Genomic DNA, 17,178 nt, shown 5'->3' on the forward strand with positions numbered 1-17,178 from the left:
GTCTAACTTAGAATACATATTTTGGAGGGTTTTCCAATTAATTTAAGTCCAATTAAACTTACGAAACGTGTCTATATTCTCCAATACACAGGATTGTTAATCAGCAACTCTCGAATAGTACAAATCTTTTTAGCGCTAGTGTCATCCCACTAGGTGCCATGTACCCTTCTTCGTAGAGCAGTTATTTTATGGAGGGCTTTTTACACAAGATGGTTAAAGAAAAAAAAAATCAATGGACCAATCAGAGGCTTTTGCTCGCTTGGCACATTTATGACTTTGTTAAAAGGGTCTATGATGAAAGAATTGGTTTTCAATGGTGTAGATCAACTCCACTATGTTGTACCCGTAAGTAGTGAGTGATCACAGTAGTGGTTCAGGTAGAACATTTAATGTGGTATTCTAGACTAAGGTAATAATTACATTTTTTGGTGCAGTATTTGTGTATAGATTTGGGATTATCTGGCTCTGTAATAGTATTTTGATTCATCTGCATTAAGACATTTTTTTCAAAAAACATTGTTTCATGTCTTTGAAATGTTTGTCTTCTGGATGTCCTGTGTAATTAGCCACAATACCGAATGATTGTATCCCAGGCACTATGATTGTATTGTAAATTTGAATGTAACATCAACCAAAAAAATAAATATATTGATCAAGAATAAGCTCATAAGTCATTTTTTTTGAGCACTTTCAAATTTTGTACGACCATAGTGTTGTGGACGTGAATAGTCTACCATTATCTAATATCTCCAGTCTTTCCAATCTAGTGTGTGTGTGTGTGTGTGCGTGTGTGCGTGTGCGTGTGCATGTGTTAATGCATGTTTATATTACCCAACCGAGTCGCTACTTCCTGTTTAAATCAATTAAGTGTTTGTGTAATCAGCCTAGCATCCACATTTATAATGCCAAAGCCAGGTGTCTATTCAACTGGCATGAGTTACTCCACTGGTCACCTGTGCCCTTTGCCCTTCTGCGGGTGTGAAACTTGTGTGTCTTTACTGTCAGTGCGCCCGTGATTGTGAAGGATGAGCCCGTTAAATGTCAAGCATGTGTAGCCGTGTTTGTGTGCTAATCGGCCTTGTGTCTCCCTCGATTATACTGAATATGCCACTGTCAGGTGTCTGTTTGGGCGACTGTTTGTCTATTTGGCATGCATTCAAATCAGCTTTAGCCAACCCTCCACTTACCTATGTGCATGTGTGTGTGTGTGTGTGTGTGTGTGTGTTTGACGCTGCATGTGTGCCTGTTGGCAGGGATGTCGGTGAGTGCGATCAAGGACGGCTCAGGCATGCTGGTGCGCAGCGTGGTCCAGGGGGGCTCTGTTAGCCAAGATGGCAGGCTGGGGGTGGGTGACACCATCTTGGCCATCAATGGGGAACCTACCTCCAATCTGACCAACGCCAAGGCCAGGGCTACGCTTCGCAGACACTCTGTCATAGGGCCAGAGATGAGGTGAGCGTTCTAACGCTGCGTGGGTGCATTACAGAGTGGAAAAATAGTTGTTGTGATATAAAAAGCATGCTGTTTTGTTTTTTTTTTTCCTTTCACGGGAACATTTTAGAGTTTTTGTTCCACATGTCATCTTTATATTAGGTCTCCTTCTGTTTATATTCAAAAGTGCTTCTTTTTTTTTCTATGTCAAAATCAAAAGTGACTTCTGTGATTTTATTACCCCCTGCAGTTCAGTTTTGTGAGTTTATTATGGTCTTTTCAACCTTGTTGGATCAAATAAATACATAAATAAATGGCACTATATATACATGAGTTCTAAACATAAATAGAAAGGAAACACGAAAACAGTAATTCACATAAAAGTCAAAAAACTTTCAAAAATGACTTAACTTTGAATGAATAGGTACAGGCTGAAACTCTTGTTACATCAACCCATTTTAGAAATGAACAAAATAATAGAATGTTTTTATCACACACACAATAAGCAGTTTACAAGTACTGCAACCGGTGGTCATAATTCAATTTCTATAATTACCAAAAATATTATTTCTAAATAAAATTGCCCCAAATGAATGAGTAAGTGAATGCTTGGTTGTCTATATATGTGGACCTGCGATTGACTGGCGACCAGTGCCCCGATGATTGAATATAACTCTTAAATTTGTCAGTGCTTTCTATTGCTTATGCTACATGCTTATTGCTATTTCTAAATTATTGCATTGATTGAATTCTTTCATTGATAAACATCTTTGTCTTGTATTTGCTCATGCCTATGCCTTTGTTAACCTACAAATCTCTCCTAGTTCACATTTACCAGCTCAGATCTGAAACACCTCTTAGCCCGGATAGCTTAGTCGGTAGGGCAACAGACTTTTAATCTAAGAGTCCAGTATTCATGTCCCTGTTTGGGTATATGCTTAAAAGTTTGTGGGATGGCGTGGCGCAGGAGGTAGCGCAATCGTCTTCCTGGAGGCGTTCAAAGGTTCCTTGATTTCCGACTCCTCCTAGTGTATCGAAGTGTTGTTGAGCAAGACGCTGAGCTCCTAACTGCTCCCCGGCGCTGGTGGATGGCAGCCTACTGCTCATGGTTTTACCCACGGGGGTTATTAAAGGATAAATTATTAATTATTATTAACACTATCTGGAAGCATATCATTATTTTACTTTATAAGTTTGCACTCCCCTGGCCCAAATTAAAATCCACTTGCAGATTCTCATGTGCTCTTGAGCATTTTTGTCTGACAACAAGGTACGGTCATCCAAATTCCTGAAATAAGGGTTGGTGCAGAGCATAGCTGAGAAAAAAGCAGCACGTTGTGGTGCAAACTAAACATCTACATCCCATATAAACATGACCATCATGAAGGTAAACTGCATTTATTGTTAATTCATATAACAGATTAACGTCAATGGTCAAAAAAGATGCTTCCCAATAGTAATTGTTGTGTTGTAGGCACTGGGAGACAGCAGGGTGGCGATAAGGCTGATCAGTCAGCAACAAGAGGATGAGAAATGAAGTTGTATCTACTATTAAAAAAGGCACGCTGAGCCCATTTCTGCAGAGTGCTGGGTGCAGTTGTGTGATAAATCCACTTCGGGTCACCCAGGAATAATTTCAAGCTCTTCAGAAAAACACAGTTACCCCTCCTGATATAACCATGCTCATGTTTCCAGTGTATTCAGAACCTGCCTTGAAGTGCTTTATAATTATTCTGCCCAAAACACATACATGAATAAATGAAGGGAATAACAACCATCCCTTTGAGCCAAGGTCAAAGGTGGCCATTTGTTATTTGCTCCCAGAATACTATTGATCTGGCTGCGCCTTGAATGAATTAAGATCTTCTCAACGGTACACTCCAGACGATGCGGTTTAAATAACGCTGGAAAAAAAAAAATGAACAGTGATGGTTTCACAAGTGTTACTTCATCACCCTTTTTAAAGGTGATCTTGTACCTAACCTTTTTTTTTTGTAATTTATGAAAGAAAACCTATTGATTTCAGCACAATGTATATCTTGGCTGAAGCATGTGGTCAATAGAGTATTATTTATTAAACTTTAAAACCATATTATAAATAAATATTTTGTTTTTAACTCAGTGTACAGTAGTGAATTTAGCACGTAACACGGTGCCAGTCATATTAATTTTAGCTCATAAATATGAATAAGGTTAAATTACATTGTTATTGCAACAAATAAGATTTTTAACAATAGTCAAGTCAGTATTTTGTATTTGTATTTGTATTTGTATTGTATTTATACGGCACCTGATCGCAACACAGTTGTCTCATGAAACTTTACCCGTAGAGAAGGTACGGATCACATTTTTAAATTGATTGACAGAAATCCAGCATTGCCCATCTACACCTTTTCACTCCCAGGCCTGCATCACATACGTGAGTCACGTAGGACAACCTTTTCTTGTCATTTTTCGACACACTGTCAGAAGCGTCTTATTTTTCGCTCCAGCGTCAGTGAAGGAACAGACAGCTGTGGAAAAAACAAACTGCTTTTATTTAGGTTAGGTTTAGATATAGATATTGATATGATGTAGACATGATGCACCATGGTTCATCGAAGAAATGAAGAGAAACGGGTGTCCAATGTGTCGGTATGTGATGCTTAGGGAAATTTCTCTGTTCGTCACGGCATTAATGCATTGGGATATGAACACTGGCGAAAAAAAAACCCTATTTACCGGGCAGAAACCGGATCGGAGCTCAACGCGGGCTGCCTTCTGCCTCGACCGGCTGAGATAAGGGTTGGGATTTCTTACTGAGAGTAAAAGTAACAGCTACATGATGCAACGATAGCTATAAGATCCATAAAAGAAATAATGCCACTGGCAATTCACCCGTCATAACACACCGGTTGCTCATGGCTCACATTTCTTACCCGTCTACCAATGAGTAGCTAGATCTGCTTTTGTAATGCAAACATATGTATTCCAATCACAAGCAAGACTTTTGCTGCTTCAGAAGCCACGACTGAAATTATCCCACTCCAGATCTCCACATCCGCATCGGTTTTGAAGTTGCGTTCAGAGTCAACTGTCTGAAATCAAATCAGGTGATGAAATTTTAAAGATGGCTGGCGGTGAAAGTGGATAAATCATCACTCGTTCTAACACCGGCAGTTACGGCTCAGCATTGTCAGAGCTCGTTGGGAATAAATGAAGACCCCCCAACTCACCCCCGCCAGCCTGCTGGCCTGCAAAGCACCCACTCACTCACTCGCTCTCTGTAACTTCTCTGTCTCTCTCCTGAACACACACACACACACACACACTGACACACACACACACACACACACACACACACACACGCATGCATGCATGCAGGGCCTTTCAATGGTCTAACATCTAAAAACACTTCTTTCCTGCGCTGGGAAATATATCTGAATAATTCATCACTCATCTCACCTTGAACAGCGCGCCTCTGAATAAAAGAGCGTTTTAAAGAGCCTCTCATAGATGCGTGCACAAGTTGAACGCGCACATGCTTTCTTGAATTTTGGGAGACACACACACACACACACACACACACAGTACACACATTAAGTGTGCTCACACTGCCTCCTCCTGACAGCGTCGCAGACAAACTAAGGGAGAGAAGAGGCAGACGCAAGCCGCTTTGGCAGCCTCCGAGTAAGACAGACATGGGAGGGTGAGGGCTTGTCACAATCAAACCGCCTCTGTTGAGACAAGACAGGCTGTCTGCTTGTTTCAAGTCACAACAGTTTAGCATGGAAGACCTCCATATTCAATCTGCCACCGTGACTGGAACTGAGAAATTGGCTCCCTCAGCGGCCTCGAAACAGCATGTCCACCAGTGCACACAGGAATGAAAGTGGGAGGCGGGGGTTTTAATGATCCACTCAGCAGTTTAGTCGAATGACCTTTTTATTTTTATTTTTTTTTCCAAGGCATCGCTTAAATGTACACGCAGCTTAACAAAATGCTTATATTAGGTATTTATATTAAATAGAATAGTCCCAAATTTCAAGTTTTGATCAAATGGGCTCTTCGGACTTTCCGCGTTGTAGTGTAGCAGCAAAAGTGGTTGGTGCTCCGCTTTGTTTACATTGTTGTGATCTCCTGTTATCATGCTTTTTGTGCCGTATTTAAGTAAGTTAGCCCGTCGTTATGTCTCCAAAAATAGTTAAAAGTGCTAGTGGTGTTAAGAAGACGTTAAGAATTACAGTCTATCTGAAGAAGGAAATTATAGCTGAAGGTGAGAGCAGTGTTACTACGACAAGGCTAAGTCAACTATCTGTACAATCCTGGAGAAGAAAAATGCGCTAATGACAGCTGATGTGGCCAAAGGAGTGACTACGTTAAAGAACCAACAGTCTCAAGTCTTAGATGTACAAAAGTTAATGTTAGTTTGGATAATTGAAAGACAGCTAGCTGGAAATAGCATTAACGAAGTCAAAAGCAAGAAGGCCTAACGTTTGCGTGAAGAAACCGCTGAGTACAAGTGATGGCAAGAGGAGAAAGATCACCAGAAATAGTAATAATTTGTTAATAATCATTGATTCTCTCCTGTATTTTTGCCACAAATGTATCCATAGTAAAAGTTTCAAAAAAGTACAGTGTTATATTTGGCGCTGGGGCACTGATCAATGGGGTTTCCATTGATCTCAATGGGAAACATTGATTAAAATAGGGATGGGTTGATTCACTAATGATTCTAATAATCCATTTTGTGCAATTCATTAATTGTATTGTCCTTTTTTTTTTCCTGTTCCTTGTTCTCAAGTGTTTAATTTAAATCTCTTTTGTGTGAATATCCTCACCCAACCCACCCTCCACCCCTCCATCCTCAGTATCACCTATGTACCAGCGCATCATGTGGATGAGTACCGCTCGCTCCTGTGTTTACCCTCCCTGGCTGTGATTACGACAGACAGCGGCACATCCTCACCCATCCCGCTATCCCCTTCCCCGGAGCGCACGTCGGTCACGGCCGCGTCCCCGCTGTTGGGCCGAACTCTGCCGGCTCCGCTTCTCAGACTCCCCGCCTTGGTCAGATTCGAACCGGCTGCGGTCGACGGCCCGGCTTCGCTCAAAGCTCAGTTAAAAGACTCCGCCTTAGTCCATACCATTAGCTCAAGGTAATGTAAGTTTCCCAGCCTATTATTTATGGTCTTCTAATCCCCGCTCCGCCCCCAGAGAGCAAGATAAATCTGCCATGGTTTTATTACTATGTTATACTTCAAGTCTCAAGGCTTTATTACATGTTGATACATTCCGACGCGCATTGTATGGAATCCGAGCCGTTCGCCATAACAACCTCACCCTCTTAATTTTACAGCGGACGGGAATTTATTACTGTAACACATCACATGTCTTCCTTTCACAGCGGCTTAAGGCCCCCGCTAATGGCCCGAGTTATTTCCCGCCACTTTAATAAGCCGCGTCCGTGAGGAAATTCTACGAGTCTCTCCTCCGGTCCGCGTTTTCTCTTTTTTCCGGCAGAAGCGAGAGCCTCTCTGAATGTTTGAATCTCCGAGTTATATTTAGCCGTTCATTTATGGATCTCAGTGCTGACTGTCAGCGAAAATGAATTGTTTCGCCTCTGTCTGTCCCCCATCTCCATGCCTCCGCTTTTCTCCTCCCCTCCCACCCATTTTACTTTTGCAGCCTTTTCTTTCGCCCATCTTCCAATACATTGTCTCTCTCCCTTTTCTCCACCGGAATTCCTCTTTGTGTCTACATCAGCTCCCCCCCCCCACCTTGTCTCGCTCTCTTGTCTTGCACTCTTTTTGACTTCGCCCCGTTCTTCCTCTCCTTCCCCGGCCGCTCTCTTTCAGCCCCTGAAAACCATTTACTCTGCCTTCTTCTGTAACATAACTGGCTATAGGCTCCAGCTGAGCAGATAGCACCGCTATCACTCACCTCCATGGGCTTATTACAGCCCTCTGTCGTTAAACATATTCATGAAAAATTTTGTCCTTCTCTTTCCCTACACACACACACACACACACACATAGACAGACACACACGCTCTTGTGCGTAAATATACTTCGGCGCCGTGACCTCGCTGGCAGAAAATGTGTGTTTTCAGGGTTATTTGAACCCAAAGTAGTTTATCCTCTCAAGGCCATTCGAGGTAGGGCACCGCCAGCCACGGGTCTCTCTGTGTTTGTACTTGAAAAAAAAAATATACCAAAATACGCCAGGATACCTAGTTATTCACTTCGACTCGAGGAGTCGCAGCAATTGTGGTACTTTACTCTGTTCAGTCAAAGAACCGCAATGCAGCAATGTCTTTTAGAATTTATCTAATGATCAACATTTGAAATTAGCTAAATATATATATGTATAACAGAGCAGCTATTCATTAGAAAAATGACAGAAAAATGTTCCTTTTTTCCCCCTTTTTTAGCAATAGTTTTTCTAGCTGATTAAGAAAATAAAAATTCAAGTAACACCATGGGTTTTGCCATCAGTTGGGCAATTCCAAAATCCGTACCCTGCCCGAAAATGGAGGAAGGATGCGTCGACGGAGAGGCCGCGCTGGCGACGACGGTGGATGAGAGCAGTGCTGAGAGCAAAGCGCCGGATAGCGGAGTAGAAGAACTCCTGTCTCGCACGCCCTTGTCATGGGATCCACCAAGAAGGTCAGTGAATGACAATGAATGACCTTTATATCATTTTTCCTCGCCTTGTGACGTGACGTCTGCTCATGATGCCCTCTAACTCTTCCAATTATGTGCGTGTCAAATAAGGCTCAGCGTAACTCCGATGTGTTTAGGTTACATTGACGGCACGGTCTGGGATGCTCGCCGCCGAAACTAAACACGCTCCTATTGCTTACACCCGGAAAAAGAGAATAATGTCCCAAACTGTACTTATAGTATTTATGACTGCGTCCCTGCTTGGATAAATCACGTAAGCTTCTCCTTGTGCAAGGCGCAGCTTTTGTGTATTCCTCCCCAACAGGAATAATATTCTATTGTTTTGACTTAATCTGTACGACTCTCAGCCCCCGAGCGGTAGATAGAGGGAGGCTGAGGAAAATAAAATTGCGCCTGTTGGATTAATCCTCCTTCCTGTAAATTGTCACGGTAATCTTTCATACCAGGTAGGTCCTCACCGGGGAAATGGGGGGGCGGGGTGGGGAGTCGCGCATTCATCATCGCCCCGGCGATGTATAATCGGCGAGATTTTCGGCCCCAGCAATATGTGTAGGTGTCACTTTCCGTACCTCTTTGTGTTTCAGTGTTCTGCTAACTCGAGTGGTGGGCCAGTCCCTGGGCATCAGCATAATGGGAGGCAGAGGAATGGGGCGAAGACTGAGCAGTGGGGAGATGATGAGGGGAGTCTTCATCAAGTATATCAGCTCCGACAGCCCGGCAGCGCTTAATGGCACCCTCCAGATTGGAGACAGAATACTAGAGGTGTGTGTGTGTGTGTGTGTGTGTGTGTGTGTGTGTCTGATTGTCCCTGTCTGTTGTGGAGACTGAGAGGCAGCCACAATTATGACAAATTGTAGGAAATTGCAGGCTTGATTGTATCTGCATATTAGTGTCTGTGAACGCAGAAGGTAACCGGTGAAAGAAAAATATCTCTGACCTTTAAACTCTGTAATTCTGTCATGCCTACATATACATGTATATATATACATTTTTTTTTATTTATTTTATTTTATTTTTTAATATTTTTTTTTATGTTATTATTTTTTCATCCAGTATCTGTTTTTGCTTTTGTGGCCTAGGTGTGTGGCGTAGACCTGAGGGATGCCAGCCACGAGCAGGCGGTGGAGGCCATTCGAAAGGCGGGAGACTCCGTCGTCCTCTTGGTTCAGTCCATACGGCAAAACTCACAAGTAATGTGTCTCGGGAACAAACAAATCTATTTTAAGGAGGTTCAAATTGGGCTGGGACGGCACTGTGGCACAGTAGATAGCACTTCTGTGTGCTTTCCCCGTGGTTGTGTGGGTTTCCTTCAGGTTCTCCGGTTGAGTGAGTGAATGATTGTATTTCTCTGCATGGCGTGTGAATGACAGGGTGAATGGTTTTATGTCTTTATGACATGTGAATGAGTGAGCCAATGGTTGTATGTCTTTATATGCTGTGAACAAGTGAATGGTTGTGTGTCTATATTTAAAGAGTGAATGATTGAGTAAATGGTTGCATTTCTTTATGACATGTGAATGAGTGAATGAATGGTTGTATGTCTGTACTGGACGTATGGATGAGATTGAATGGTTATATGTCTCTATATGATGTGTGAACAAGTGAGTGAATTGGTGAATGTTTCCGTGTGGCTCGTGAATGACAGAGCAAATGGTTGCATGTCGCTATGTGGCTAAGGATAAGTAATGTAAATAATCAAAAAAATGAATGAATGAATTGGGTTGAGGTTCCAGTTTGTTTTTTTTTTTTTTTTTTATGAACACGCTGAGTGTAAAAAGCCATTTATCAAACGGCCAGTACTGTGTATAGAAGAACCTCGAGTGTCCTAACAATCAATGCGTATCGCGCGAACGTATCCTTGGCTGGAAATCTGTCACAGCCCGTAACTTGGAACGTTCTTGAAGCCTGCATTGTATCCCATATTTCACATTCATGCGCAGCTTTTCATTCATCTACTTTGTATCTGGTGTTTCGCCTGCAGTCTCCGGCGCTTATCGACCATGACAGGCTCTCTCCAACCTCCCAACCCAACTCTCACAGCCGCAAGGTAACATTTGACAACACTGACATTATACACTTCCAATTTCTGTTATGGAATAAAACAAAGTAAGGTTACTTGAAGTCAAACAGTAAGAATGACAAACCTGAATGTCTTTTATAAACTGATGTACAACAGCGCATGATGATATATATATTTGTCACTAACACCTGTTCCCTAAGAATAGGCTTTAAATGTTTTTGAAAGAGATAGTTTTAAGTCAAACATGTAGGACTACAGTGTATCTGTGTCTTCCCTCGCCATCCTAGGAAGCCGAGTCTCCCAGGGGTCTCTTCCTTAGTCTTAGTTCCTTCTATCCTACCCCCTTTAAGGTTCGTACATTCTTGTGTTTCCGTGTGTATGTGTGTGTATACATGTATTTTGTCAGGGGTGCTCGGGATCCTAAAATCAGCCGTACATTAGCATTTGCACCACACATGGCTTCCAAAAAATAATTAAGAGCGTATTTGTCAACGGAACCCTTGTAGTTCAAAGTCCCTTGCAGCTACCTTGTTTGTACGAACCCTTTGTTTTTCCTCTTTGATGGAGATGCACAGCTCTCTCAAATAAACAGCAGATTCTTTTGATGTTATTTAGCATGCACTTGTAAGTTGGCTGCAAAATAATGCATGATTCTGGTCATCTTTCATGTTATTTTTAGCTGACATTAAAATAACGCTCATTAATTCATCCCCGGTTGTCGGTTCTTCCCCGCCGCCGCATCAAGAGCGAGCCTCAGGGGTAGTCCGACTCGTGCCTGAAGGACCCCCAAGGCATTTCCCAACTGCCTGTTCAATAATGCAAAATACTTCTCTCAAGGTACCTTCGCCGATATTGGATAGAAAGAACCGGAGAATCCCTGTAACTGCCGCAACACCAGTTGCGATAGTGAAAGAAGACGGGGATTACACGGGCAGGAGTAAGTCACCACTTAGAGGACACACATGCATTTTCAACAATCCCATAAACCCCCCAAAACAGGAAAATGGTGTAGAAAGATTAGCATTAAGGCCTCAAAATAGAGTGCAGCATATAAGATGTCCTCCAGCCTCTAATATGCTAAGAGACATTGTACTCGACATAATCCGGACAAAAATGGTACGAACAATTAGATATGAATGTAAATAATGTAAATTATTCAAACTTCATGGGTTTCAGGAATTTCCACTCAGTCAGCTGGTCACACGCACTTGTGGAAAATTCAGAAAATCTTTCCGCGGCACTTCCTCCCAGGAATCTATCAAATTTTCCGTGCCAGCCTGCGTCCCAGGTCACGTACGACGAGCCTGACATTTTCCGTGAGCCAGAAAACTGTTATCGACTAATTCACTTCTTTTTTTTTATTTACAATGTCAAAGGCGGGCTAGTTCGACGATGTAAATGGCATTTAGATTTCATAATCGCAGAGATGTAATCATCTAATTTTCCAGATTACACGATTGCAAATACTGGTTACAACTAACAGGTCAACCTACATTAAAATTGACGTTACTGAATTACACTGAATTGACGCGGACTGTGTAGTTGGACATGTCAGGTACTCACCAGGATACGTCTGTCCATATCCATCGCGTTTCCAAGTCCCGTCTGTCTGTTCGGTTTAACCGCCAGTAGCTCTCGACCTCTGCTGCAGAGATAATTCAGTTCGGAGTCCATGTTTCTTTCCATCCTGTTTCATTGCAAACCCAGTTATGTTCAGAAAACTATATTTTTTTTTATTTTTATTAGTAGCCCACAGCTGTACGCAAAACACATGTCAAAGCATGCAATCTACCCTCCTTTGGGTTACTCTTTACCTCTTAATGTTGCTAATCTCCCAACCTATTGCTTGTGATTATTTAAATTTTTCCAGGAATGCACTTTCTAGCCATGCATATTATTGGAGAATCGAACACACCTCACAAAAAGTTCTTTAAAAAACATTTTCTTGCGTGAAGGCCAAGTGACATTATCTTATATTCCTAAATTTTCACCTGTGTGGATATTTTAGTGTCAGAAACACCCTCTGAAATGATAACAAGCTATTTATGTGCTAATCTGTAATAAATCATCAAGTACCCATTAGAATAGATTTATTTAAACAATTCTCTTAACAAAGACTTTATGTAAAGTTACATGCGAACACATTTGCAGAAAATGATTTATAATCTATCTGCATGCTTTAATTATCCCTCCCCAGACAAATTACACACCCACCTAAGCACCTAGAGTGCATCGCTCCCTCTCCACCCCTAAGTGTCAGTCATTATCTGCATTGCCCCGCACCTGTTTTTTTTTTTTTTTTAAGCTTATCTCCTAATTATTCTCCTCTTTCCGACAACTCTCTTCCCACCCAGAGAAGATGCTTCAGCGTTATGGCAGCCTCTCCGGAAAACTCCACATGATCGAGCTGGAGAAGGACCCCACAGCTAAGGGTCTGGGAATCAGACTGGCAGACAACAAGGACAGTTCCAGGGCCCGTCTGAGCGTCTACGTGGCAGATCTAGATCCTCAGGGACCCGCTGCTTTGGACGGGAGGATACGGGTCGGGGACGAGCTCCTGGAGGTAAAGATCTGAATTAAATATTTATAGATAAAATATTTTGCACAAGAATCTGGACAGAAACAGAATAGTTGTTCTGTGAGTGGGGTGTGTGTGAGAAATGAACATTGGTTTTAGATTCGATTAGATAAGTTTCAACGAGTTATTACGGGTGGACAAGTAAAGGTCAACGAAATGCAGTTTAGCGTCCAACCGGAAGTGCAAAAAATAAAATTGACAGTATATATGTGTTTATAAGTGATTTTTATATAGGGTAGTAGGAACCATATTACATTATACAGATGAGTACATATGTTAAAACACAACTCAAAACACGTCTGTTTAAAGCAGTCTATTACATCTCAAGCCAACTGCTCTGTCTCTTTTTTTTTTTTTTTTTTTTTAGCGCTTGAGCACTTTTATTGTTTCCATTGCTCCCTTTTATTGTTTCCTATAAATATTTATTTTGTCTGTATGTCTGTGCGATGTCCTTGAGTAAGGCACCTTGAATAAAATTATGTTTGTAATTATTATCATTATTAAATGTAGTCGAATATGGACAAAAACTAGAACATAATATACAAGTAGAAATGTACAGATGACAAGTTATGCAATACAAAACTACAGTTGAAATGGACATTAAATAGTAGATAAATAAATATGGACAGTGGCTGTCTGGGGATACTAAACTAGTTTTGTATTGTATGATAGCATGTGTGGGCTTGACAGTCCAGTAGCACAGTTGGAGTTGACATTAGTGTCAAAACAAGAGATTTTTCAGACAAATTCCAAGATTGGCTGGATTGGCAATGGCAAAATTATAGTATATAGGATAAATAAGATAAAAGTGAAAAAAACAAAGATATTGATAAGCCATTCATGTGGAGAAAGATGGATTTAAACACTTAAGGTCGAACAGGAAGTGCTTGACATTGTTTTTTTTTTCTAGATCAATGGCCAGATCTTGTACGGTCGGAGCCACCAGAACGCCACCAGCATTATCAACAGCGCTCCTTCTAAAGTCAAAATCATTCTCATCAGGTGAAATTTCCTGCCGTATTACGTTCATTTTCTAAATTGCGGCAGGTCGTGCCACCAAATTTTCATTCGATTTTGCCGCATAGAAATAAACCGGGTCCGGGTAACATCACCCTCAGAGGCGGCACAGAGAGTGAAGACACGGTTGACACCCGGAGAGACTTTGTGGAGCACAAGGGATCGTCTTCAGACCTCCATCCCATCATACTACCTCAGGTAAAACGGTTCCTGTGGTAGAACGAACAACGTGCCTGTGTTTTGAATAAAACTACTAGCGTGAATGATTCACTTTTAAATCTCTGATCAGGACCACGTTGGCCTCGGCCTTTGTTTGGGAGAAGAGGAGTCCAAGGAGGCAGTGGTGGTCAGGGACCTCATACAGCACGGCACCGCCTATCGGGTGAGAATAAGATTAGAATAGAATAGAATGAAACAGAATATTTCTTCGCTGAGACAAGAATTCCATTAATTAGCTTGCATACATTGCTATAAAGTGTGGCACTGTAGATGTAGAGCTACACACAGGACTGTCTCCAAAAATTTGAATATTGTGATAAAGTTCTTTATCTTCTGTAATGCAATTACAGAAACAGAAATATCATACATTCTGGATTCATTACAAATCAGCTGAAATATTGCAAGCCTTTTATTTTTTTCATATTGCTGATTATGGCTTACATCTTAAGAAAACTCAAAAATCCTATCTCAAAAATCTGAGAATATCATGAAAAAGGAACTTTTGTTTTTTTAATTGCATTGCAGAAGATAAAGAACTTTATCTCAATATTCTAATTTTCTGAGACAGTCCTGTATATTATGCATATCCTTTAATATATTTTTTTCTTAATTATATTATAAAAAAAGAAACAGTAGCTAAACCACAAACTATCTTCTACTTCTTCACCTTTCGGCTTTCCCTTCAGGGGTCGCCAGAGTGAATCAACCTTCTCCATCTAACCCTATTCTCTGTATCCTCCTCTCTCACACCAGCTACCTTCATATCCTCTCTCACTACATCCATAAATCTTCTCTTTGGTCTTCCTCGAGACCTCCTTGCCAGCAGCTCCAATTACAGCATCCGTCTACCAATATATTCACGATCCCTCCTCTGTACATGACCCAACCATGAGTCTGGCTTCTCTGACCTTCTCTCCAAAACATCCAACATGTGCTTTTCCTCTGATAGACTCATTCCTGATCCTATCCATTCTGGTCACCTCAACATCTTCATCTCTGCAACCTCGAGCTCTGCTTCCTGTCTTTTCGTCATTGTAACTGTTTCTCGGCCATACAGCATCGCTGGTCTCACCACTGTCTTGTACACCTTTTCTTTCATTCTGGCTGATAGTCTTGTATCACATAGTACCCCTGACACTTTTCTCTACCCGATCCAACCTGCTTTTCTACATACTGTCTAATATAGAAAAATTATTATGCAATTGTGAAATGTGATGAGTCCACTCATTTGGTGTTTCTAGTAATGCCTCAGTCAGATAAACCCAGTTACGAGTTGTCTTTTCACGTTGGGCCTCAGTTGGGGTTGGAACTCGAATTCACATCCAGTACTTTCATGCTTCTGGTATTTGCAGGATGGCAGGATAAAAGCGGGTGACAGAATCATGGCCGTGGGCGACGAACCCGTGGCTGGGCTGACAGTGGAAAAGGTGAATGCATGCACACGTGCACACACAGGAACACAAAGAATCCGTCAACGTCAAGGTCACGGCGATTTAATGATTAATGACTTACCTGTCGTCTCTGTATTCAGGTGCACAGTTTGATGCTCAAACACCAGGTCACTGTTAAACTGTCCGTCAGCCGCTCGAGGAGCTCCTCCCTCCCCTCCTCTTCCTCACCCCTGCCTCATCTCGCAGCTCCGTTGCATCCCCGCTCTGTCGCTTCCGAACCCTCGCCGAACCCCCCCGTCGCCGCTTCCCCCTCCCCATCACTCAATACCGTGCAAACCTCTCCCGCGGGAGCGTCTAATTGGCCGGCAGCTGCTTCAGCCGCAGACCCCTCAAGCTGTCCGGTCATGGCCGGCAGGGAAACAAGCATAGAGATTTGTAAAGGAAACATTGGACTGGGCCTCAGTATCGTTGGAGGATGCGACACGCTGCTGGTGAGACCGTCCGACACCTTTCGCTATCTTTTAGGGGAATTTACCCGTCATCATCACATTTCTTTGGTAAATGAATCATCCAGATGCTCATGCATTTGGTACACAAAATACTTGGGTGGTACTTTGGTGCTATCTTTAAACAAGTGCTTTCACATATATGACAAGTGTTTTTTTTTCTCTGTAATATTGGTATTGCAATGTCATGTTTTCTCCACTAGGGGGCAGTAATGATCCATGAAGTAAACGATGGAGGAGCAGCACAGAGAGATGGGAGGTTGCAAGCAGGAGACCAGATATTAGAGGTAATTGGGCTGTGCGTGCACACACACACACACACACACTCTCACACACATAACCACACACACAAACACACACACATTCTCGATAAAGATTTGTAAGCCACCCTGGAAGATTGCTTGTTTCCGGGTAAACACGGAGTTAAAAATCGAATTTTTTTTTTTTTTTTTCTTCTGCACAAGAGCCAAGGGAAATGACAAGACACACACACACACACACACACACACATACACACACACAAAAGCACAGTATTTGTACATTTCTAATAAGAGCATCCTGACTTTTTAAAAGAGAATCTCATTATGGCTGAAAATCCATTGAGAAAATTATCTGGAGAGAAGTTTTCAACGCTCGGGAAAAGGTTAAAAACATGTCTTAAGTCAGCAGTAGGACACTGAATTGGGTAAAAAGCTGTAGAATTCATTACTTTAATTTAAAAAAGACTGTTTCCATTTTTGGTGTTATAATTGCTATTCAACTGTCATAAAAAAAGAAATGTAATTTGTTTCATGACACCGCATCTCTTATCTGTTTTATTAAAAATGAAATAAAGACACGCAAACGTCGTATGTGGTGATAAATAGTCCCACTCTATAAAAAAAGTAAAATGAAAAAGAAAGTGCTCTGTCTGTGTTTTTATTGGTTTGACTTATTCATAGCATTCTTGATTTGATCATTATGGGAAGTTAGTAAATTCATATAGCACTTTATGTGTTGTCTCTTACTGTCATCAGATGTTTTTATTTTGCTTCAGAGATCAATTTGGTTAAGCCATTTATCCTAATTATCACAAATTAAGTGATGATATTATTATAATATAAAGTTTATTTACAGATGTTGGAGTCACTTCACTCTATTTTTTTACTTTATTTCACTTGTTTTTATGTTCATGTTATTTATTTTATTTTATCTTATTTTATTTTACCTTTATTTATATGCTTTAGGTTGCTATACTAGCCGTCGTGCCCTTCAATCGCCCCTGGGGACAAATACAATTTTTCTGATTATCATATAACGATCATACAAGACTATTGAGCCCAGGGCCCATTTTCTGATAGATAAGCAGTCG

The 17,178-nt window shown here is 41.5% G+C and overlaps 1 protein-coding gene across 1 annotated transcript in view; it reads left to right on the plus strand.

Annotated features, from left to right (window-relative positions):
* The window catches only part of LOC147228754 (multiple PDZ domain protein), a 50,152-nt gene that overhangs the window by 18,715 nt on the left and 14,259 nt on the right, over positions 1-17,178 (plus strand). Inside the window, exons 20-33 of the mRNA XM_086156970.1 lie at positions 1,254-1,452; positions 7,908-8,078; positions 8,681-8,858; positions 9,176-9,286; positions 10,078-10,143; positions 10,404-10,466; positions 10,954-11,053; positions 12,471-12,679; positions 13,605-13,696; positions 13,780-13,909; positions 14,001-14,093; positions 15,283-15,357; positions 15,462-15,812; positions 16,031-16,114. Of these exons, the coding sequence (XP_086013096.1) occupies positions 1,254-1,452; positions 7,908-8,078; positions 8,681-8,858; positions 9,176-9,286; positions 10,078-10,143; positions 10,404-10,466; positions 10,954-11,053; positions 12,471-12,679; positions 13,605-13,696; positions 13,780-13,909; positions 14,001-14,093; positions 15,283-15,357; positions 15,462-15,812; positions 16,031-16,114 (1,922 nt within the window). The remainder of the gene's footprint in view (positions 1-1,253; positions 1,453-7,907; positions 8,079-8,680; positions 8,859-9,175; positions 9,287-10,077; positions 10,144-10,403; positions 10,467-10,953; positions 11,054-12,470; positions 12,680-13,604; positions 13,697-13,779; positions 13,910-14,000; positions 14,094-15,282; positions 15,358-15,461; positions 15,813-16,030; positions 16,115-17,178) is intronic.

The sequence above is a fragment of the Fistularia commersonii genome, chromosome 12, assembly GCF_037954325.1.
Source record: "Fistularia commersonii isolate RoL2024-O1a breed Wild chromosome 12, RoL_Fcom_v1.0, whole genome shotgun sequence".
Lineage (NCBI taxonomy): Eukaryota > Metazoa > Chordata > Actinopteri > Syngnathiformes > Fistulariidae > Fistularia > Fistularia commersonii.